The sequence below is a fragment of the Clarias gariepinus genome, chromosome 19, assembly GCF_024256425.1.
Source record: "Clarias gariepinus isolate MV-2021 ecotype Netherlands chromosome 19, CGAR_prim_01v2, whole genome shotgun sequence".
NCBI classification, from domain to species: domain Eukaryota; kingdom Metazoa; phylum Chordata; class Actinopteri; order Siluriformes; family Clariidae; genus Clarias; species Clarias gariepinus.
Window position 1 is genome coordinate 4,131,679 of NC_071118.1, and position 25,389 is coordinate 4,157,067.

Sequence of the window (25,389 nt, forward strand, 5' to 3'; positions counted from 1 at the left end):
ACTTTAGTCATAGACGACAGAGTTTAGACATATATCAGAGACAACTCATGTTTTTGTAAAGTACCTAACGTTCTTTTCGTGCTAAGACTATGTCTCTGAAACTGAGCGATGCCGGCGCAGCTGGTGGACATCAGGTAGGATTCGAGAGGTCCCATCTCTTTTGTTCCTTTTTGTGAAAATATGAAACGTTTTCGTGCATGAAAATTCTTCTCTCACACCATGCGTGAGATTCAGCACGAAGAATAACTGTCTGGAAGAATAGAACTTGATTAGTGAACAAATAGTTATATGATGAGGAACGGTGCTCATATGGAACACAGTTTAATCATTACATAATGTCTTTCCATATATTTTGCTCACCTTTCTAAGGATAAACAGCGTTTGTGCAATGCATCTTATAACATAGCTTTATTCCATGCTTTTGTTCGGTCAAGTATGTACTGACATTATTTGGGTTACATTTTTTGGCCTAGTTCTCAGTTTCTTTAGCTGTTTTGTCTTTAACCCAAACACTTAAAACATTAATTATATAAATTACAAGTTAGAAGTTTGTCAACTTGGAACTTGGAAGCTGAAAAAGTTTATTTCAATTTTATGTAGGTCACGTTGACGGCACGATGGCTTAGTGGTTAGAACGGTCTCCTCGGGGTCTGTTTGCATGGAGCTTGCATTTTCTCCCAGTGCTTGGTGGATTTCCTCCGGGTACTCCGGTTTCCTTCCATAGTCCAAATAAATGAATATTAGGCTAATTGGCGTTCCCAAATTGCCTGTAGTGAGAACATGTGTGTCTGCTATGCTATGCAATAGATTGGCACCCTGTCCAGGGTGTGCCCTACTTCAAACCCTAAGTGTCCTGGGATAGGCTCCAGGCTGTTAGCAACCCTGGACACCGGAGTAGGAGGTATAGGTGATGAGACGATGACAGGTCACATTGAATAAAATTATTTGACTTTCTTTTTTGTATTTAACAAATTTACACTTTTGTCAATTTTTTTAAAGAAAAAAAGTAAAACAATTACAGTCTACAGCTTTAACACTAAAGAACTATCAGAACTCTAAATACAAAAATCTTAAAAATTCTGATCTCAGAAACAAAGATTTTAAAAGAAATGGATCATCCAGGATTCCCAGGGAAAAGAAGAAAAGATGCTTTAAAATGGGCCAACAAATCAAATACATGTGTTTACTTAAACAATGTTTCTTTAATCCGATTGAAATCATTCTGATTAGAGATTCTAGCTTAACTGTTAACACGCTGATCTGGTAAGATGTGTGTTTACGTGCTCAAAAAAACATTTATTCAGACTTCAACTTTAATCTTCTGATAATATAACTGAAGAAGAAGAAAAGTTTTTTTTCTCCAACTTTGAGCTGAAGCTAGGATTCCCATATTTTCTGACTAATTCCACCTTCTGTGTTATAAGTGGTTACAAGAACTTAATCTCATCTGTGATTGGTTAGATGCTGTGAAATGTGAGCCAATCAGTGCACTTCTCCAGACAAAGACCCAAAGACTGGTGGGACAGAGTTGTTCTCATAATGTTTTCCAATCAGGAATGGAAATGGACAATTTGTCATGTCACGTAATCTTACCCCAACATGGGGCAAAAATACTTAAATAGAAAAATATTCATTAAAACTATTAGATGAAGCCTTTACTTGTCTAATATTTTTCTAATCAATGGATTATTAAAGGTTTACACCACCCCTCTCCTTCTGATTAAAAATTTACTCCACATCTGGAACAGGTCGGTCTGGTCTGGTTTACATAATGTTTGCATTTTTATTCTGACTGGACTGTTACTTCCATTATTAGTGGAATATTAGGGTTCACGTAAACACTATTCTATTGATGTTCAACACTCGATAACTTTTTCAGTAACATTATAGCTAGTTAGGATGCATTTATGGTGACTTTTAAGTCGCAAGTGCCAGCTATAATAATTTACTTACTATTTTCTATCTTGGCAGTTTTTACACTGAAAGCAACAACAACAAAAACTGGACCATAAAAACATGTCTTTTGTTTGCAGTTGTTTGTGGCATATAAAGCTCATAACAAGCTCTTATAGGCAATTCTAAGTGCCAATTCTTATTGTTCTACATAGTGAACTATATATCCATATCTATAGAGAATTTCAAAATGTTCACGCTTCATTTTAGACCAAAAGAAATTGCAATCCAGTAACAACAGTGGACCATAAGACTCTAATAAGTAGTGCTAGCCTGCTAATTATTAATAGTAACGCTAATGTTGATGGTTACATTCTGATTAGTTGTATAGTATTATCTGGTACATGAAGGATGCACTGCTTCATGCACTTCCCATCTTACCCTGACGCGCCCATCACTCTGGAATAGAGCCAAACTAACAAATTTAAGCTTTTTCTTTATACTGATTAGTCTCACTAACTCGTGGTTTTCTTATGGCAACACAACTGTTCGGTCCCAATCCTGTGAGTTCTCATCACATTGCGTGTGGAATGCTCTTACTTTCACTATTAATTTTTAAGTGCTCTCCAAACATGGTCATTCATGACTTTTTTATTGTACCACCGTTTTTCCATAAATCTGACAAATCGGTACTATCCTTCCAGGCTTTAAAAAAGTTTTTAACCTAATTCCAGTAATTTAAATAAACTCCTTAGTTGTTGTCTTTGCTCGATTCAAACTAATTATTTGATGTTTCTGTAATACAGTAACATCTTTTCTGATACTCACTGCAACAGTTAGGGTTAAAATGCCCTAAAAGCTAGCTAAAACATATCATAATCCTTGCAGTAATTAGCCAATCAAAAGGCACTTCATATTCTTCTTTCTTCTTGTACTTTCATCTGTCTCCATCTAACCCTCTCTCACTGCATCCATAAATCTCCTCTTTGGCCTTCTTTTAGACCTCCTGCCTGGTAGTTCCAACCTCAGCATCCTTCTACAGCATATATTCACCATCTCTCCTCTGAACATGCCCAAACCACCTCAATCTGGCCTCTCTGACTTTATCTCCAAAACATCTAACGTGGGGTGTCCTTCTGATAAACTCATTCTTGATCCTATTCATCCTTGTCACTCCCAAAGAGAACCTCAACCTCTTCAGCTCTGCTACCTCCAACTCCGCCTCCTGTCTATTCTTCAGTGCCACTGTCTCTAAGCCGTAGAGCATCGCTGGTCTCACCACTGTCCTGTACACCTTTCCTTTCATTCTCGCTGATACTCTTTTATCGCACAACACACCTGACACTTTTCTCCACCCATTCCAACCTGCCTGTACCCGCCTCTTCACCTCCTTTCCACACTCTCCGTTGCTCTGGACCGTTGACCCTAAGTACTTAAAATTCTGCACCTTCTTTACCTCTGCTCCCTGTAGCCTCACCGATCCTCCTGGGTTCTTTTCATTCATGCACATGTATTCTGTCTTGCTGTGACTGACCTTCGTTCCTCTGCTTTCCAGAGTGTACCTCCACCTCTCTAGATTTTCCTCCAAACAGCAACTTTTTGGCTAGGTAGTGGTCAAAGTTAACTGATTAACAGATCCAAAACTGATCTGAACACAGAGAAGAGACATGTTACACTGTTCGTAGAGTGATTGGTAAACAGGGAAAGAACTTATATTGTAGATAAGAAGACTACCCAAAGTTAACAAGTTTCAATTTGGTCAATTTGGGTGTAACTGGTTGAAGGCCGGAGTTACAATGTTTAGATCAATTTTTCCTTGTATACAGTATGAGGATAAGCAATCTTTTGTATTAGGTTTGTATTTAGGGTTATTATTTTCTTTCTTAAACGTCAAAGCTGTAATGCATATTTTCAAAAAAGCCTTTTCAAGTTTTACACCTACTGTAGCAAGATCAAAACAAAGGAAACAATTAAATAAATAAATAAATAAACAAATAAATAAAAGAGATAATTTTACAGGACAAGTGTGCTGTGATGTTTTTATTTACGTTTACTACAACTCAAATGTTATTTCAAACAATAACACATTTCCATACTTTTCGATTCTGTAAAGATGTTTTGCAACAATGACCACTGTTATATAAATAAAAATCAATTCAAATGTAAACAAACTTCATATTCAGATATCCACTTTTATCAGCTTCCAAGCTCCATATAAGCCATTGTATTTCTGAATCAGGCTTCACTCTGGGTATGAAACCTATTTTAATCCTCATCCTAATCCTCCCTAAAATCTCTACCACATCTCGCTCTACTACGTCTCACTCGCTTTCTGTCACTTCATTCATATACTTTGTGGTTGCTACTTTAAAAGAATCTGTTATGAAGAACAATGCAGTGCTTTTTTAGAAGTGTCTCTAAACTCCTGGGTGTTTCTGAGCACAACAGTAGTGCGTGACGCTTGTATGAGATTGATGACTATGATTATTACATTGACATACAGCTATGACTCATCTAATCTCGTCTCATTTTATCCACTGTAATTTTCTCCCCACCTACAGACACTGGCAGTCTCGGATGGAGGTAAGTTATGAATTAATAATGCATTAGCAGTGAGAACAAACAGCATGAATACCCTGTATTGTACTTCCACTACACTAGGAAAAAATCATCAGCGAATCATTAACTCTAATACTGTTCATGAGAGAGCATTGTACATCCGCATGACGTGAATCGATCTTAAGTAAACAAAAAAATGTATAGATTCGAACCATCAGAATTTTATTAGGAAACCTTTCAAACCTTGGAGAATATCATTCAAACCTAGGTGTCAGTTTTCCAAGAGACTACTGTATAAACGTGTTTTTTTCTTCTTTCTACTGCACAGATAACACACAGTGTTTTTGTGTTTCATATGTGACATCCGTTTCACATGCTGGAAGTCACAGTATGAGCCTTTTAGTCTGTCATTGACCTGTTTACATCCTGTTTGGGGTGCAGATGTTACCACAAAGACTTCCTCTGTTAGTTCATTATGAATGTAGGGGACCGTATAGCAGAAAGACTGGAAGTCTGGTAGAGCTAAAGGAAACCACGTGACTCCCCAGAAATGGATTCATACGTTTGAGTCGCCATGCTGACGTTACTGTACTATACGACACTCTATCATTTCACTTATAAAGTACGTCTACAGTTTGAGGTTCTCATGCAATACATAATCACATTGCTGAATAAAGAGCTTTTGTTCTGTTGCAATGAATCTGACATACTGACCTCTATTAACGTCAGGCTTATCAAAGCATGCTTTTTTCTTTCTTTCATTTTTTTTTTCTAACAGCTGTCGGCTTTAATCATTACTTCCCCAAATGAAATCGTAAACAAGCTTTCTTAGCATGCTCGAATCGAAATATCAAAATAAAGAGGCGAAGAGAATTGTATAACAAGGGCATACGGCGCACATTAAAAAATAAAAATAAAATCCTTTGAAAGTAAGACATCAAAGCCAAATCAAAAATCTAAAAATTGTACTGTAATCTAAAAAAAAAAAAAACACTTAGGTTGCTGTTAAACAATTTATTAAAGTTGTCATTATATTCTTTTTGCCATTAAAATCACTTTGATCTCAACCACTTATATATATATAAATAAATAAATAAATAAATGGCCACGCGTGATAGATCTCTACTTGAGAACCACAGCCTTCAGGAAGACTAGGTTTTCATTTCTCCTTTTCTGTTTAGATTCACTATAATTACAGATTAAGTCATTGTTGTTATTAATAAATAACTGAACAACAAACCAAATGGGGTTTAAGGGCTTTTTTTTTTTTTTTTAAATAAGAGCCATTTTACAATGATGTCTGAACTACGTTGAAAAAAAGCCCACTGAGTTGACCTTTCTCCCTTTTTTCGCCAGATCTGAATGTCTTAGACCTGGTAAAGCGCTCGGGTACACAGTGTTCCAACAGCAACTCCAGCCTTCCCAGCGTGCCGAGCGGTGGGGCCAGCGGGGTGGGTCGGGTGGCCAGCTGGGCTGTCAGCTTTGAAAGGCTGCTCGAAGATCCACTGGGAGTCCATTACTTCACAGTGAGTCCAAGACCTCTGATTGTTTTTTTTTTTGGTGTGCTATGAAGAATATCTCGCAACTACTACTGTACGTTTTTTCCAGTAACTTAGTGGTTAAAAAGGGATGTGAGCCTCCAGGGACCGGTTGATATGATATTATTGTGATATTAAGGTTCTGAGTGGTTTTGTATTGCGTTTTTGTAAAATATCACGATAAAAACAAACTTAGCAAATAATTTGCTCCTATCAGGACTTTAGAGTGCACCACCTGTAGGATTATAAAGGAACTGCACCAACTGCAACATTTTACCGCTTCAAATGCAAACGTATATACATTTTAATTTATTAAAAAAAAAAAAAAGATTTTGGACTCAATTTGGTGATACATGATTTGCCACACAAAAGAATCACGATACTTACCTGAATCTCTAGTGGTTACAGTGGAACTGATAATACTGGACTTAACAGGAGTCCTCAAAAGGCTCTGTGGCTCCAGATAAAGGCCTGTTCTATAATTTACCAGCAATTTCGTTAATAAAATGTTAAGCTGGCAACAAATCTGACTTTCTCAAATCCTGGTGCTGATGTAATGTTGTGCTGCAGAATGCTTTCCATATATTATATATGATAGGATATGATGATTTGAATGTCAAAAATGTAAAGAAATTTTGAGGCGGATAAATAAAATATAAATAGCCCTGTCATTCCAGTATCAAGGCATTGCCCGGGATGTCATTATGCAAGAGAAAGGGAATGTACTTTAATTTAAAGCCATAACATTAAAACTAAATTAAAATTAAAATTAAAATTTTACATGCAGGGAAAATTAATGCACTTTAAATTAGGACCGGAAAAAATGATCTATGTCGTGACAGTACTGTGTCATAGTATTGAGTCTTAAGTATTCATAAAAAAATCTTCTTAACATGAATAAGAAATACACTTTATCTTTTAACTCAGCGTTCAGCCAAGGACATTTCCTCTTCAAAGTGAGTCAGTACTGACTTTCAAAATGACGCACTTGCCTACAATTCGCCACTTCATACTGTGCTCCTTTTGATTCATTTAAAAACAGAACTTCTAAGCAGGAATCTGTGATGCACTTTACTTTAGACCCTGAAAATCTTATCGCCATTGTCAAATATTTCCAAATGAGCCATCGTTGTTATTGTTCAAACTCACGTACATTAACTACATACAGTATTACAGAGCAGGTTTTTAGTGGTTGATCTTACTCCCTCCAAGCGCCTGGTTCAGAAGATGCTCCAGGACTGAAAACATTTACACTCACTTTGGTTTGCGTTTTATAAGATTGTCAGCATTTTGTTCCTCGCTTCCTCTGAGCTCTAGTCAGTGCTCACGGGTTTCTGTGGTATAACACATCCTTACGTCAACACAAAAATGTATGTCATTCACTGTCACTTGGTGGTCTCTCAAGTTGACGAATGCATATCAGTTCATGCAGCATAAACGTTGTAGCAGGTTTGTATCAAGGTTGTCAAGGAAGCACGAGGGGGTTGTCTGGCTGACTCACAGCTCTCAGAATCCTGTTCTGATTCCTTTGATGGATGGATGGATGAAATGATGAATGGGTAGAACCTTGCATGGTCTCATTTTTTGCAGCATTTGTATGAGGTTCCTCAAGGTTCTTCAGTTTCCTCTCACTTCACAAGAACACTTTGAGAGCTGGATTTGGATTGGTTCATCCAGATATCCACATATCCTCACCTCACATGCAGTATTCCTAGAGTAGAGCTTGGATCTACAGTGAACCTGTAACTGGGATCTTTCAGAACCCTAAAACCTCAAGTATCAAAAAAAGATGGTACTCTGTGGTGTAGGTTTAGCTAAGCCTGGGTTCTTTGAATACAATAAAGTGGAGCAATTTTATGGCTGAAAAAAAAAAAACCTTTATGAGCAGGAAGTGGAGATCGATCGGCTTAATTCATTTTAAAGTAAGCATTAGAGGTGAACGGGGCACTTGCCAAGAAAGCTTCCTCTTCAAAGTGAGTCAATACTGGATTTCTAAATGATGCACATCTCCATCCTTTACCACTTGATGGTGTGTTAGTTTAGAGCTGAGATGTTAAGAGTAGCTGGTTTCCCTGCTACTCTCATCAGCAACTCTTTCAGCTTGCACATTAATGCACGTTTGCTTGCCGAGCCTCACGCCTTAGGGACATGATGAGAAGCCTTTTTTTTTCCAATTCAAACAGTGAGAAGAAGAATCAGCCCACATTATGAGTCATGTTAATTGTCGAGGTGTGTGGAGGTGTACAGATTGCAGGGGCACCTGTTGGGCAGAAAACAGGTTTGGTGTTCAAGTCTTGAGTCTGGAGAACGACCAAGACTAGTTTTTTTTCAGTGTGTTAAAATCTATTTCTGTTGAAGCTGATTATACACTGCTGCACTATTTATTTAGGTTTATTTACAGATCGTGTATTAGGGCTGTATATACTCAATCATGTATAATGTAAGTATGGTTTATTATAACTCTCTGCAGGAGTTTTTGAAGTCTGAAGTCAGTGTGGAGAACATTCTTTTCTGGTTGGCGTGTGAGAATTTCCGCAAAATACCTCCCAACAATACTGAAAAGGTACGTTACCCTGACATCACGTACAGTTCCTTATGTAGAAGAAGGTGGATAGCGCTTTTCTATGAGTGTCCCATACTTTTCACCCATGCTTTATGAGCGACCATTTGAAAAACAAAACACTGTGTGTATGTGTGTGTATGTATGTGAAGCTAAAGTAAGAGGAGAGAAAAAATCAACCCCTTCCCTTCTTTTCATCATACACAGTAACACTTCCTCCTCTCATTTGAGTTTCACACACACACACACACACACACACACACACACACACACACACACACACACACACACACACACTAACGGAAAGACAATTTTATCGGAAAAATTAGCAGGGAGCATTGCTAACAACTCTCGTGTGAGTGCACGAGAACCACGGAACCACGCACGAGAAGGGGGGTGGGGTGTGAAGGCGAGAGGAGGAGGGTGTGTGTGTGTGTGTGTGTGTGTGAAAGGGCACAGTGTCAAATTACATGTGCGCACACACATAACAGCATGCTGACCCAGGGAGAGATAAGAAAATGAATCTTTAACCTCTCTAATGAGACTTTCTTTTATAACACGTGTTATAATAAACAGTACATGCGCACTGTACACACGCATACAAACACAAAATAAAAGATGTTTTACATGCACACATGTGGTCACAGTGTTATAGTACACGCATGCACGGATGTTGATTATACCAGTGAGAGACGAGCACTAAGATTGAAGATGGGAGCTGATTACCCACAATTCTACAGGGCAAGAGAAAGAAAAAACGTTGGTTTAGTTGTGATCACGTGACACTCAGCGTCAAAACAAGAAGTGCATGCGTAATACATGATACTGTACTCGTGAACCAAGACTTGCTCGTTTTCCAAGTCAAAATTGTTACAAATCTTTGCTCGTCTTGCGGAACACTCGCAAACCGTGTTACTCGCAAGAGGTTCCACTGTACTGTATTACAAAACTGCAATAAATCGACTAATTTGCTTAATTTAATTTTTATTAGTTGACCAAGGAGGCCACGTCAATCTACAACATCTACCTGTCCAAATCCGCCTGTAATCCTATCAACATTGACGACAAGGTTCGAGTCGAAGAAAAGGATATACAGCAACCTCATCCAGAAATCTTTCAAAAAGCTCAGACACAGGTAAATTTCTTTTAGATGAAGTACCCTAGACTCTTATACAGTACATCGTTTCATACATAAGCTGCAGTTTCTCAAAGAACATTAACAGAAAGGTTTAATCATTTTTACCCTTAATCATGCTCATAACGCACACACACACATACAAACATGCACACACACATGCATACACTACTATTTCTTCAGGACTCCCATATTTGAAGCCCATATTTGATACTTTGTCTCATTTTTATAATGTTTCTTTTCTTTTCTTTGATGTTCTTCAATATTTGCTCCTTTTGAGAACTGTTCAAAGCTTTGAACGCTTTTATCACGTCTGACTGCTTAAACCTGTCAGATAACAGAGATATGATCAGAACAGAGCAGCTGTAGAACTAATACACAGGGTTAGATAAGACTCTGACTATCAGTCTCTTGTGTTAATAGGGTAGTTCAATACCATGTTTTTGTAGATTTTTAAGTTCCATCCTGAACATACTGTATTTTCCCAAAGAGCAACAGCCTTAATAATTGTAAATACAGTAATCATTGCATTGGTGGCTCAGCCAATGCCCAAAACCAATCCATTGGATAAGGGGGATCCTTAGTGCCAATCCCAAGCTTGGATAGAATGGAAGGGTTGCATCAGGAAGGGCATCCGCTGTAAAACCTGTAGCAAGTTGTATTTGCGCATTGAGTGGTCCGCCTCATATACATATGTTATTTTTCTGCATGGTTTGGAAAGATGATTTTACATAGTTTTTTTGCAATTGAATCTATCTTGTAGATTTCTACCAGGAGCGTTCAGGTCAAACCGGGACTTCTACTGTGCAGAATAACAGAACACAGTTATTTCTCTATATAATCCCCTGCTACACTAATGCACTTATCCCAATGTTTAACTAGTGCCTGAATACCATCAAGGTAGAAAGTTTTCTCAGTATGCCGGAGCCATGGTAAGACTGCCTGCTTCATGTCTGAAACGCTGGACTCCCAGGAACTTCTACAATGACCCAAACATGTGGAAATAACTTGGAGTGAGGTCAGGACAGTACAGTATAGCAACAACTCCCAGCCGAGTTCCTGTAATGTACAAGTCTCATCACAGTACCGTGTAAATGTAAAATTAGTTTTACATGAGAAATTTCATCACAAGTACCCGTTTGACCTGAAAGCAGATCATTATCAAGTCTGAACTAAGATGTACTCTATATAAAAAGCAATTTACAGCTTACAGCTAGGATTAAACGCCTTGCCTGTATTTGGCAGATTAGCAGTCCTGGGGATGCAAATTTAAAACATTCTGTATCTTAATTTAAGAGCCTTAACCACTGAACCACCACTTCCTTTATGATTGCAATAACTCAGCACGCATACAGTGTCAATTTACACTGAAAAACCTATACTAAACATTAAACTAAAGGGAATACATTTGGCACTAATATATTCTATAGCATTTCCATTCATGCAATCATACTGTACTTAGATTGCATTGTATATATATATATATATATATATATATATATATACAAATATAAAAGTCTTAACTCAGTGTCTCTGCTATAAAAAGACTGAAACTGTGCTAGACATTATCCGAGGTAACCACTGTTTTTTTTTCTCCATCCTCTCCTTCTACCCACAGATCTTTAAGCTGATGAAGTTTGACAGCTACACTCGCTTCGTCCGCTCACAGCTCTATCAGAAATGCATGCTGGCTAATGTGGAGGGAAGATCCCTGCCAGAGCTCGGCCAGTACACTAAACCTCCGCTGACTGCTAGACACAGCAGCCCTGCAACCAGGGAGCTGCCGAAATTAAAAGAGGTAAAAGATAAAGCCATGAGCTGTGAGATGTCAACAGTGTTGGGGGTCAATACTTTTTAAAAGAACTAATTATATTTCAAAATTACTGTGATTAGACAGTAATTAGTTACATTACAGTGTTATTTTTTTGATAAAAGTAACTAGTTAAAGTACTTTTCCATTGCAGAAAATGAAAACTCCTTTGTGATTCCTCATGTATGTTGTTTTAGTCAAGACCTTTATAATTATTCTAGAATCATCACTTAGCAAAGTTTGGCCCTTAATCTGTTAACTACTAATACCCCTATCTCACCTATGTGGTTTCATGTGGCCGTATGTACAGTGGAACCTTGGATTATGAGCATAATTTGTTCCAAAAGCTGGCTCGTATTTTTAAAACACAGAAACCAAATCAAATTTCCCCATAAGAAATAATAGAAACTCAAATTTTTCGTTCCACAGCCCCCAAAATAAATTAACACATAATATAAAATAAAAATAAAACAAATTAACCTACATTTCACACACACACACACACACACACACACACGCACACACACACACACCAGATTGGGAATGACTGCTGTCTGGCTAACGGATTACATTTTTTAAAAAGTTACTAAATAACTGAGTACTTAAATGGCGGACCTAACAAGTTAGATTACATCAAGAAAGTAATCCAAGTACTCTACTTTGTACAACCAACACTGCTGGTAAAGGCATGGATTTTGATTCACAAGTAAATGGAAAATTATATAAAATTATAAGTAATATAATTAAATATAATATTTAGATTTTTTTATATAGCTAGAGTGGCTTATGATTGTAGATTCTAGTGAAACTGGATGATGTTACAAATGGCATACAGTTGGACCACGCACACAAAAATCACACTGAAAAAAAGGATCCTTATAATAGATTTAATGGCAAATAATAACTTTAACATTCACGTAAATATTTCAGTAACTTTACGTTTGACACAGATTGTTGGCAGTGATATATAACATAACTTGTCATGAAAACTATTGTTTGGAAGTCCAGATGTTATTACACTTGATTTACATATGCCTTAAAATTAATCACAGTTTATTCATTATTTAATAAGGGGGGCACTTACTTTTTCATTAGGGGCCAGGCAGGTTGGACAGTTTTATTTTACTCAATAAATGAAATCACCATTAAAAACTAAAGAACAATACCACAATTTTGTACTTACTTAAGTTATTCTTTTGTAATTTAAACATTTTTGATAAGCTAAATCATTTATTTCTGAGATATATAAAAAAAATTATAAAGGGGCAAATCATTTTTCACAGCACTGTAGCTACCTAGAAATCAGTCCAGATTAAAAGTATGTAATCAGTTTATTTTTCATTTCCAATGAATTATAAAATTAATTTACAATAAGAAATTCAACATTACATAAAGCGACACAGTATGTGAAATGAACACAAAATATATTTGTTAGATATTATTATTAACTGTCCTGCGTAATGTCCCTTGCTAACTCATCAATAAATCATTCTAGAGCTACCAAGGGGCAGCATGATACTTGCCCCAGTGGGGATCTTTAAGTGCTTGTTGTAGTTCTTACATCAACTTATCCCAGTCAAAAAATGTTTTATAAAAAATAATTATAATCAAAACAGGTTAGTGGTATTCAAGTGGTATTTACACATTATGGAGTTATGCGTGAGGACTTGAAGATTGCATGAAGATTAGGATGTATTTAATGATTTTGTACAAATTTGGCCTCATATGGTCCTATGAAAAGGCCACCACTGGATATTTTTTGTTGATGCACAGATTAGCGAAATTCTCTGTTTTTTTTTTTTAGAAGGCAAAGGTGAAGTTTGGGAAGAGTGCAGGAGGAGAGTCAGATGATGTGGTAGAGAGGAGGAAGCCCGGGCAAGTAAAGATGAGCTGGGAGAAGCGCAAAGAGAAGAGAGGATCCTGGGGAGGTGAATTATCCTGTAAAATGCCAAGGAGTCCCTATGACATACTAGAGCATCAAGGCGAGATTAAATAATATTCATTCGTCTGTTTTTTACATTTCAGAGCCACAAATGACTGGGAGACCTGGATCTTTTCACAGTGGAGAGGTGACCTGATATGAACTTCTCAATGCATGTGACCCATCACATTAAATTGCATTCTGGGGGATTTGAGTTATGCATGTTTTCAGATTCCTGGCTCCGTTCTGATAGCAGGTTGATTACCATATCATGCCCAGATGCTGAGATATGGCCAGTGTGAGTTTGTTTACGGGGAACGACTCAGTCTGAGTTTTATCTTTAGAGTATTTAAATGAGGATTCCGTGTTGTAGTAAGAAAGAGGGAACCCTCAGCCTCATTTCGACACAAGGATTTCCCCCGCTACCCCTAAAAATAATTCCGCCAGCTGCGTGGGTTTAGAATGAAAACAACCTGTGTCATTCTATCATAACTGGAGTAACCAGTTTGTAAAGTGCTTTAAAACAAAGTTTAGGCTGTAAAATTTCTCAAATCAGTTGAAGGATCAGGAAGATAGGCTATTTATCAACCAATTTCTTCCAAAATTGCGAATTTGATCAATTTCACCTACTACACACTTTTGGCCGTGGCGCGAAACTAATCTGACTTATGTGACTTATTTAATATGATGGGTCACATATAACGATGTCAGGCATTCTAAAAGTCAGACCTGTTTGTTGAGAGAGACGTTATACACTGTGACAGCTATGAGTGTGTGTGTGGGTGTGTGTTGGCGCAGGGGGAACAGTTAGTTGCTCGTTCGGCTGACTCTGCAAGTGAGTTAAAGACCACAGCTGATAAGTACTGCTGCGTGTTCTTGCCGGATGGCACAGCCTCGTTGACCCCCGCCCGACCTGGTGTCACTATTCGCCGTATGCTCACAGGCCTGTGCGAGAAGCGAGGGCTTCCTCTGTCCGACATCATCATCTACCTCCAGGGGAAAGACAAGGTGGTTCCTTTGTGCAACTTATCCTCAGCTGCTCCCTTCCTTTTTTTCTTTTCTTTTTTTTTTACTTTTTTTTTTTTTTTTTACTTTTTTAAATGTCTCATTGTTTTGCCAACTTCTCACACATGATCTAAAATTCCACAGCAACCACTTTCTCTGGAACAAGACAGCTCGGTGTTAAAGGATCAGCAGGTTGTTCTGGAGCTGCGGGTGACATTTGCGTAAGTCTATTTTAACTTACAATTATTTATTAATTGAGCTAGTAGGTTAGATCAGTGAGTAGATCAACGAGAGAAGGCAGACAGCTGCTGCTTCTGTAGCACTGGTCCAAGTCGTAGTGCCGTTCCTACAGAGCAATCAAATTGAAGAAGATCGTTGTGAGTTAAACCTGCTGGTTGTCTGAAAGTGAAACATCCTGGCTATGTCTTTTTTGGGGGGATTTTTTTTTTTAAACCACATTTACCACACTGCTACCAAACAAACACATTTTCACAAACACATGCAACAAAACATCTTTTTAAGTTCATGCTCACACTGCGTTATATTACAGCTACATGCACTCGGAGTAATGTGCTACCTGTCTTCTCCTGCATGCCTATGATTGGTTTCTGTCACTTTAATGGACAGAAGAGAGAGCGTATGCCATCCATCCCCACATATCGACCAGGGCAAAGTTGCTCCCTTGGATATCTTGCCCTGAATGGCTGTGGCATTGCCAGGGTTTTAACTTGTGATGCCACTTATACTGCATGTCCATTAGACTATTTTACTTTATGCTTTATATGACTATATCTGTTACAGCAGCAAATTCCAGTCTTTTGGTATTTAATTCAATCTGGAATTAATTATAAAATAAATGATATTAAATTTATATATATATTCCATACCGCTTAATCAGCTGAGGACACAAGGTGGGTAACACCCTGGATGGGGTGTTAACCCATTGTAGTGTACATACACACACAGACACACACACACACACACACCTACTGTACACTTTGAGAACATCAAACAGCCCACAACATATACTTTTGAACTGTTGGAGGTAACCAGACTACTCAGAGGAGACCCACAAAGTACAGCGAGAACATGGACACATACCAGAGACAAGAGTCGAACCGCCAACCCTGGGGGTGCAAGAGAACAGTGCTAAATGTCACTTTCTCAGGAGCCTCTCTGTTCTTTTGACACTTCCCCACATGCTATTTGATTGACAGGTCTACCTTATTGACAGTGAAAATGCAAATGCCACCAAGATTGCGAAGGCATCTTTAATCTGTCTGATTTGTAGCATGAGTGCAACGCAAACAAGAGGATTAATAAAATATTATTTTAAAAAATCGACATATTTGATCGAACTGTGGCATGGTGGTGTAGTGGTTAGTACTGTGGCCTTATGTCTCCAGGGTCTGGGTTCGATTCCCACATTGGGTGTGCTTGTTCTCCCCATGCTTGCTGGGTTTTCTCTGGGTACTCTGGTTTCCTCCCACATTAAAAAGACACGCATGGAAGATTAATTGGCATTTCCAAATTGTACCCCTCCTGGTGTCCCAAATCTCCTGGGTTAGGTGGTATAGAGAACGAATGTGTGAGTGAGTAATTGATCAAATCAAGTCAACTTTAATCTAGTGTCCAGATGGAAAAAAAAAATTCCAATATGAAACCATAAAATTTATATCAGAAAATTATATTTAACTTATGCAGTAAATTACTGAATCCAGAATATAGGTCGCCATTTATTGAAAAATTAAACCACCACACAATATACACTTTATACACAATATACACAAAATCCATAACTTTTAAATAGATGATTATTAAGTAAAAAAGTCATTAGGACATACAGTTATTATGTCATGTACATATAGAGTACTGTAAATTACACCAGACCTAAAATCAATCCCTGAGGTATTCCACGTAACTACAGTAAGACTGAAGTTTTGTCCACATGTGCATATTAACTTCTGTGTGTCTGGATAGAGGTACACATTTCCTCATCCAGTCTAATTCAGGGTAACCGTTTCAACGACAGTGAGTGTTCACTGAAGTGAAATGCCTTAGGGCAGAAATGTTCCATCTGGGGAACATTGTGTCTCTGCAGTAAAGCTGCTATCTCCAGCTCTCAGAATCATCGCATGTTAAAGAGGTAGAAATCAAGCAAGCACCTGTTTAATTAGGACTTGACGTAACGTGTTGACATTGACTGATAATTATTCCGATAATTTTATTAAATACCAGTACTGAGGTAGTGTTAAAGGTGTAATAGTTAATGAAACAGCACAATGTGGACATCAGGGATATTGGCCATTGTCGATGCACTACAGCAAATTGTATACTGCATATCATTTAATATAAAACCTTGTTATTTAATATTTCACTTACTAAATAAATACTTGCAAAAAGGCTTTGAATGCAAACACTTGTATTTCTAACATTCAAGGAAATTAAGGGCAGTGATTATCTATTCACCAGCCTGTAGTTTTATTGCAGTGTACTCTACCGACTAGATCATTATTCAATAAATTTGTGAGACTGATTTTATAAGGCGTAAGCCAGGATTCTCAGCCTAAATTATATTTTTTTAATTATGCGTCACACTGTATCAGTAGACTGCACCACAGAGCATCTGATGCTAATATCTACTCCAGTGCACATATGGGATAACATCAAATCATGATCTGGATGGCAGATTGTCTCATAGCCGTGCCAGAGTTTCAACCATGTGTGCGGTGAAAGAAATAAAAGAAAAAAGGCCTGACGTTATCGCTCTCACCACCATCTTTGCTGATCGTACAGTTTTACTTAAACTCTTTAAGTTTCTTTTAGACATTATTTAGTTTTTATTTGTGCCCATGTGCACAGCAGCTGAATTCACTGCACGTTAACCTCCATGAATGTACTTAAGTAAGTAACTTAGCCGTGTTACCTTAATGTTTACGCAGCTGATTGTTGATTAGACTTGTTATGGGTGTAAGTGCAGGTGTGCTCCGTGTGCAAGGATTTTCATGGTTCTGATTTATGGTTGAGGTAAATAATGAGCTACGACCCTTTCAGTGCTGATGTGTCATGATATTGATATGACCAGCATTTTGGCTTTACTGGTTAAGCTCAAAGTGTTTATTAGGTACATTAGTGGGCACTTTGGCCCTAACTAGTTTAAATAGGTAAAGCTTTCATTTATTTAATATTGATATGTGATATTGATATCAAGCATTTCGTGATCAACTAGTTGACGACTGGCATGCACTGGTTAACTATTAACAGCCAAAATGCTTAACTAATAAACTAGTAAAGGCCAAAATAGCCACTCCATTTTGGCCTTACTTGTTAACTAGTGAGCCTGTAAGCCACTAGTACCCCTTAAGAGCCATTTAGTTAATACTAGTTAGCAATTTGGCACACTAGTTGAGTAATTTTTTTATTTTTTATTTTCACATACGGAACATTTATGCTTGCCTATGGAAATTCTTCTAGCATTTATTTTGATATATCAAATAAATGCTTGTCCTACTTTTTCTTCTTCTTCTTCTACTACTACTATTCCTGCTGGTATTACTACTATTACTGCTAGTAATAATAATAATAATTGTGCACAGATTTATGAAACTACTAACGTCCCACATACTGTTAAATGTAATTTCTAATCATACTGTATATGGATCGTTTAGAACAATAGTGTTAGTAACTACGTTCCAGGTACTGTTATAGATCATTTATAGTCCTATACAGTATAGATCGTTAGGATCATAGGGTTATTAACTACGCCCCAGGTACTTCTTTAGATCATTTAAAATTTTTTACCCTAAATTTATTTAGATGGAAAATTTGGTGAATTGCTTTTGTCTTTTTTTCTATCCTAATTTTGGACCAAGCAGTGACCAGACAATAGAAAATAAGAGCAGCCAATTCAAAAACCAGTTTTGTGACATATAGTAGACCAACAGAAAACACAGGCAGCAAACACAAAATGAAACTTGGCGAGAACGCCTTATAAGAACCCACTGTTGCCAAATAACAACACCTACACAAAACCCACCTGCTGTCTGCGGTTTAAGTCAAAGTGCAAGTAAATGCCAGGTCATGATGAAAATGCCAAATTCTCCAGTTAGCAAAGTTAGATTAATAGATATGTCTTTGAGGTAGACTCACTTCTTGCTGCTTGACACGCCATTTCTTTCTCATCATCCTTCAGTTCTTTTCAGCCGGCTCACCCGCCCCTCAGGGGCAGAGTAACACACTCAGGAGAGAGCTGCGCTCTCTGTCATCTTCCACATACATGAACAATAAGGCACCCTTGATTGGCTAGGGCTACCGTGATTGACAGGATGACAGAATGTCTCTGCCATTTAGAGAGCACATCGTAGTACAAGTGCTCCGCTCCTGTCTACACAAGGGTGAAGATTTGAGGCGGCAGATTCCCAAAAAGGTTTTCTCTGATGCCTCTAAAGGAGCGTAACACTGCACTTCGTAAACACGCTTGGCTTCAACTGACCATTGCATGACCAAAGAAGTCATGTTTTACGTTTCATTACGTTATGTCATGGTTATACCTACTGTATTGTTCTGCCTGTATGTCCTAGAAATTGTTTATTACGCATAATAATTTCATTGCACTCGGAAGTACATGCTGAATTCTATAATCTTTTTAACCCTGTTCACCCTCACAAACAATTAATAATGGCTCTTTATAAATGAAATAAATTTTTTATATGTAAATCAACTGCAAATCACATAAGAGCTTCTGTAGCTTTTTTTTTCATTCTTTACTGAATTTCTACTTTAGAAATACTTATAATGATAGTTTATGGAAAAGTTCTGGACTCTATCGATTACCTTAGATTTTAAAAATAGATTTTTGTGTTATTTATTTATTTAAACCTCTTTAAATATATTCGCATTATCCACAGACTGTAAACATTTCTTATGTTCCAAATTACATTCAGATAAAAATTACTTACATATTTTAGACTCTGTGTGCATGGAGTTTGCATGTTCTCCCTGTGCTCGGTGGGTTTCCTCTGGGTACTCCGGTTTCCTTCAACAGTCCAAAGACCTGCAGATTAGGCTAATTGGCGTTCCCTAATTGCCCGTAGTGTGTGAATGAGTGTGTGAGTGAGTGTATGTGTGTGTAATATATTTATTTAAACCATTTATAAATATCCTTATTATCCACAAACTGTTAAAATTTCTCATGTTCAGAAATTATATTAAATTAAAAATGACGTATTTTACACCTAAATGTTACAAATGTTTTTCATTATTATTATTATTATTATTATTATTATAATGTTATTTATTTTATTGTTAACTGATGGACAACTTTTATTTTCTTCCATAATGGCATTTTTAGTGAAAAAAAAGGAAAAAAGGATATGCATGTAAATGCTATAATATATGCATGAATATCTACACTGATGACTTTTATGTATTAATGTTGCACACTGTGTGTGTCTCATCCAGTCTGGAGGTAGTGTTCACAGGTAAAACTGTGGCTATGGTGGTGAAAGCCAGCAAGACTCTACAGGAAGCGTTGGCTTCTCTTCTCCAAAAACACCGTCTCCGGCCCCAGGATGTCTGTGTCACCATGGTGAGTGCTGCCTCTATCAATGAGTCTCTTTGCTTAGGATTTTTTGGTTGTTGTTGTTGAAAGAAACGCAGTCTGCTTATCAATATTTTATGTGAGGAAGATATTCATCCATATTCATAATGTTATTTGTGCTTAACCTGAATTTCAGTCTATTGCCAATGTGCAGTTTGCACATCCTTTAGCGAAAAGTTTCCTTTAATAAAATATAAAAATAGCATAATTTAATTTAATAAACATTGCAAGAAAGCAAAAAGAAACAGTTTAAAATACAATTATATAGCAGACTTGAGATAAGATTTGAGTTAACAAACTTCCTTTATTGCTGAATATAATCTCCTGCTACACTAATGCACTTGTCCCAGTGTGTCACTCGTGCTTGGATACCATCAAGGTAGAAAGTTTTCTTAGTACGCCGAAGCCACGATCTGACTGCACACTTTATGGCTGAAACGCCGGCCTCCCAGGAACTTCTAATTGAAATTCTGTCTTCACTTGACATAAAAAAAAGCTTTGATCTCTACAGGGACTATTAAAATAAATATTTAATAAAGTCATAATGTCATATCTATATATTAAATATCATCATCAAACCACCCACATGTTGTGATAATATGTCCAAAACAAGAGTGAAATATAATTTTTTTATAGAGCAGGAATGATGAGCAAAAAGTCAGGGGTGGGGCTCTTCTTATATGAGGTCACATTAAGGGGAAACCCTAATTGGCCCCAAAGAATATGGAATAAGATGTTCATAAATGCCCACTAGAGACCAAACTGAATGTCTAAAAATCATTAAAAAGTTAATGTTGCATAATACAACCTCTTTATTACTGTACCTGAGTAGTCCTAAATTGAAGCTTCTAAAACAATGCATGTCAGTCTACATACAGCTTAAAAAGATTGTTTAGTGATTGTATATTTTTTTTGCTTATTAGATATCAGAGCTTCTATATGAAACAAACTATATGTATTTTATTTGTAATTTACATTAAATAATGTCAGTATACACATATGTGAATTCATCTACATCTCATCCTGTCATTTGTGCTCTTTCAGAAAGAAAGCCAAGAGCTGATAAACATGAACACAATCGTCACCAATCTGGCCAACAAGACACTAATCCTGGACAAAGTAAAAGGTATCTGTTCGCTCGATGCAACAGAATCTGTTTAATATCTGCAACGTGATCTCATGATCTTCTCGCAGAAGTCTTACTCACAGGCATGACTAGTTCTGAGAATAATCACAACATAACATGGATCCTTTGAGGTTTTATCATCACACACATACAGTACACACTTACTTGGGTTGCGTTGTCTCTTAACATTTTCTCTTCATCTCTTGCGTGAGTGCGCCACTTACACAACGACTGGATTGTTCCCACCATGCAGGAGGTCAAGTGTCTGTGTAGATCATGTCTGTATGAATTTGTGTCATCTGGGGCTCTGCCACTGTTTCTCAAACCTTAAACACACTTAAATGTCCAGTGGATTCTATTGCATGCTGTTGTACTATTGTAAAAATTATTTTCTTTGTAATAAATGTTTTGAATTCAAACACATCTTTCCACAATGAAACACAATTCAAATCTATTTATATCTAATATATTAATGAAATTATCTTTCATGATCAGGTTTGGAACAGAGTCTTGCCTCGAAGATTCCAGTTTCTGCATTACAGGTGATATTGTATTAATGGAAAAGTACTCGTGACTGTTATTAAAAATATAAAATTCATTTCCAAATGTAAAGCCATGTTAATAGGGACTCCCTTACCAATGCTCATTAATGTAATTAATAGTGTGTCTATGCTTATTTCTAACAGACATTTCTTATAAGTACAGCGTTACCTCTGCATATGAATTTAGTCTGTTCGGGGGGGTCCTTATGGTGAAAATTCGTTTAGCAAAACACATTTTCCCATAGGAAATAATGTAAAAGCAGATAATCCATTTCAGCCACCCAAGTATCATATCAATATAACCAGTTTTCAACACTATAATCATATTTCTGCTTATAAAAACAATCAAAACTTTTAGAAATGACATGCAAATGAAGTCAAATATGAAATAAATAGACCTTAAACCTCACGTAACTTTAATTTAGGATTCCTCTTAACACCGGCTGCTTTAAAAACCAAACTGAAAGCAGCTCCATTTTTTTTATTGCTACTGATAACATTCTTGGGACCCATGGTGCTACGTCTTCACTTAATCTTGCACAAAATGCTGAAACCCCCCTGCCCCCCCCCCTCCACACACACAACGTATAATAAAATTTATTTCGATTGGCTTTCCACTGAAGTTTTGAACGGCGCCCAGACGTACGCACATCTTAGTCGGCATTCGGTTTGGACCTCGTTTTCTTGTATGCCAAAAATTCTTCACATGCCAAAGCAAACTTCTTGATAAATTTTAGTTCTTAAGTTCATATGCCAAGGTACCACTGTAATAAGCAACATGGCAAAAGAATCTTTCATTATGCGATACAGAGTAAAATTCAAAAGTTTGGACACAAGTTTTTTTTTAATACATTATAGAACAATAATGGATTATTAAAAAATTCTGATATAACACATATGATATTAGGGTATTAAGTTACAACAAAAACAGTCAACTGTTATTTTAAAACATGAAGCTCAGCCTTTCCAAAAAGTTCTTGCAAGAACTATATTGTCGAGTGCATTTGCAAAACCCATCAAGCACAATGATGAAACTGTCTCTCATGAAGACCATACCAGAAAAGCAAGAATCAAAAACGTTACCTCTGCTGCGGAGGAGAAGTTCATTTAGAGTCACCAGCCTCAGAAATCACCAATTAACAAACAGCACCTCAGATTAGAGCCGTTATGAAGGATTTACTGTACAGAGCAGAAGCAGCAGATACATCTCAATATCAACTGTTCAGAAGAGATTATTGCGTATTCTAGACGGCTTTAGCGTTGCAGAAAGAAATAAAAATCAGGACCAACCATGGAATTTAAAATTGTGTCCAAACTTTTGACTTGTAGCATACAGTATAGGAAACTGGATAAATAAATGGAATATGTCTTGACAGCTTGCAATATTTTTCTCCAGGCACGCCGAGGCGCAGTGGATGTTGATCTGAGCGCTTCGGGTCTCTATCGATCAAATCCCAAACAGAAAAACCCTGTCATGAGAAGAGCATATGATATGGAAGGTAAAGGTTTAGTGTTCGTTAACTGCCTCGTGGAGTAGCACAGTAACACACTTCAGGCTGTGATGTTTTACTCTCCTAATCCTTTCGGATGAAACTGTTCCAGGTCTGGTGGAGCTGTTGAACCGAACTCAGTGGAGCAATGCTGATGACCAACGTGGCCTTCTGAAAAAAGAGGACCTGATCCTGCCTAACTTCTTGCAGCTGCCTCTGGAGGAACCTACTGAGGAAGAGGAAGATCAGGAGGAGCAAACTAGTGAGACAGTGAGGTCTACAGAAAATCTCACAGAACCCGAGTCGAACACGGAAGGAAACGAGGAAGCGGATTCTTCCACGGCTTCACTTTGCTCCACAGAGCCTGGAGACAGGAATCTAACTAAAGAGTGCTCTAACCCAGCTCGGGAAACAGTGGTTTGAAGTGGAGCTCTTCCATAATGGATGTATTTCTATTTCCAGAGTGCTTGCACAGAGCATGAAGGCTGCTCGGGGGTAAAATGGACGACACTCGGCTCAAAGACCTTTTATGACTTGATAAGTTAAAATGAAGGACTGAACAAGATGTTTACAGTTTTTGTGGATCAACACAGTGTTAATGTTCAGCGAAATTTATTTATTTGAAAATGGATCCTCGAATCTCAAATATATATTAAATGCTTTAAGAAAGACCCAGGGTTCCTATCATGTGCACATTTTATTTTCACTTTTAATTAATTTTTCATAATTTGGTCTTTGGACTTGGTTCCCACTCACCAGCCAGCTCTTCCCTATTATATGAAGGCTACCAAATGGGAGAACGGAGGTTAATGTGCTTCCTCCGAGATACAGGAAGCCAGCTAACCACATCCTTTTGATCTGGTTGCACATACTGTATAGTTTGTTATCTAGCAACGATGCCTCTTAGACATTATCCTCAATGTCGCTTTTACTTTATTTACACATAAACACACATGTCCATCAATGTTTAGTGCTACGCTGTACTTTCATAATGTAAATTATCATCATAAAAAAAGAAATCCGACAGTACTTTCAAATACGTCCCCAGGTGTTTGAATTCTTAAGTTAATGCTACACATGCTTTCATTTGAAGCATTATAAACCAGATTGATTGAGCTCTGATGCTTAAAATCTGTCTCCACAGTCTCAGACGTTGCTGCTGAGTATGGACACATTGAATAGAAAACTGTTTTTATTTTGATTGGGTTTTGAAATATAATTTAATAACTTTATACGGTGTACTGTACAGTACTATGCAAAAGTCTTGAGTCTCTTTTTCATTTCTTTATATTAAATGAAATGAAATGATGTGAACAAATGTTTTAATGTAACAGGCTGGACAATGTGTCTAAATATACTTTGGTAAATAGGTTAGATAAGTTAGTTATTTATGTACCAACATCAGCAGCGACCTCATTTCCCCTCTCATCTGTTCCAGCCACTCAGCATTAAGCATCAGCAGTATACTGTACTGATCTCCCTGATCACTGATCATCATCTGCACCTGTTTTTAACTGGTTCATGCATTAAGTTAGATGTTTGTTTTTTTTTGTTTTTTTTAGATGACTGTGTGGCTTAAGAAACGAAAAACTCAGATCTAGGGACTGGAACAAAAATGAGACACATGGATGTCTGAAGAACTATTTCTTAAGAAAGTCTGTCCTTGAGGAGGGGGGGGGGGTATGAAGAAATAAGGGAGGGTCAAGACTTTTGCACAGTACTGTATTCACACGTATTAAGTTCCAGTCTGTCTTTCTGCATTAACTGCATTATTATTTGTATTTTTTTCATATTTAATATTTAAGAAAGTGGCCTGATCCATCTTAATTTACTGTAAGATCAAAGTGATCAGGTTACTTATTGAGATCTTGAACGGTGCCCCAAACCTAAAAATCTTGAGGAAGGGTTTACATATAGTTTTTTTCATGTGCTTTGTAGTGTCTGGTTGATAAAGGACTTTGGAATGAGAATGAAGAGAGTGGATGAGATAATGGATGGTGTGTGATCTGTTTGGCCTCCTGACGCTGATGGATGCCTGTGGCGCTTTTCCTGCCTCGTAATGCATAAAAACACACACACACACACACACACAAACACAGGCTCTTGAATAGAGGAATGTAGACTCACACGGATGCATCCTTTTCTCTGCACCTCTCCTACTCTTTCTCATTCTTTTGGGCAAGTCGCTTCCAGGAGACGTACAGTATTAAT

At 37.3% G+C, this 25,389-nt stretch overlaps 1 protein-coding gene across 2 annotated transcripts; it reads left to right on the plus strand.

Annotated features, from left to right (window-relative positions):
• On the plus strand, positions 1–23,855 carry rgs14b (regulator of G protein signaling 14b). Of its 2 annotated transcripts, XM_053479030.1 has the most exons (15): positions 1–134; positions 4,455–4,476; positions 5,809–5,978; positions 8,461–8,553; positions 9,542–9,685; positions 11,304–11,483; positions 13,300–13,423; positions 13,521–13,564; positions 14,215–14,424; positions 14,566–14,642; positions 19,882–20,008; positions 21,065–21,146; positions 21,642–21,688; positions 23,085–23,187; positions 23,291–23,855. In XM_053479030.1, exons 1-15 carry the CDS (start codon positions 90–92, stop codon positions 23,599–23,601), a joined length of 1,779 nt encoding a protein of 592 aa, XP_053335005.1. In that variant the 5' UTR covers positions 1–89; the 3' UTR covers positions 23,602–23,855. The 2 variants fall into 2 exon arrangements, with proteins under 2 accessions (XP_053335005.1, XP_053335006.1); XM_053479031.1 differs by lacking the exon at positions 14,215–14,424.
• Positions 23,856–25,389: the final 1,534 nt, after the last annotated feature.

Excerpts from the sequence above, each read along its gene's own strand:
- rgs14b (XM_053479030.1), top strand. The coding sequence starts at position 90 with ATGTCTCTGAAACTGAGCGATGCCGGCGCAGCTGGTGGACATCAG. Across the intron at positions 13,565-14,214 it reads GATCTTTTCACAGTGGAGAG|GGGGAACAGTTAGTTGCTCG; the intron begins GTGACCTGATAT and ends GTGTTGGCGCAG. Across the intron at positions 14,425-14,565 it reads ACCTCCAGGGGAAAGACAAG|CAACCACTTTCTCTGGAACA; the intron begins GTGGTTCCTTTG and ends AAAATTCCACAG.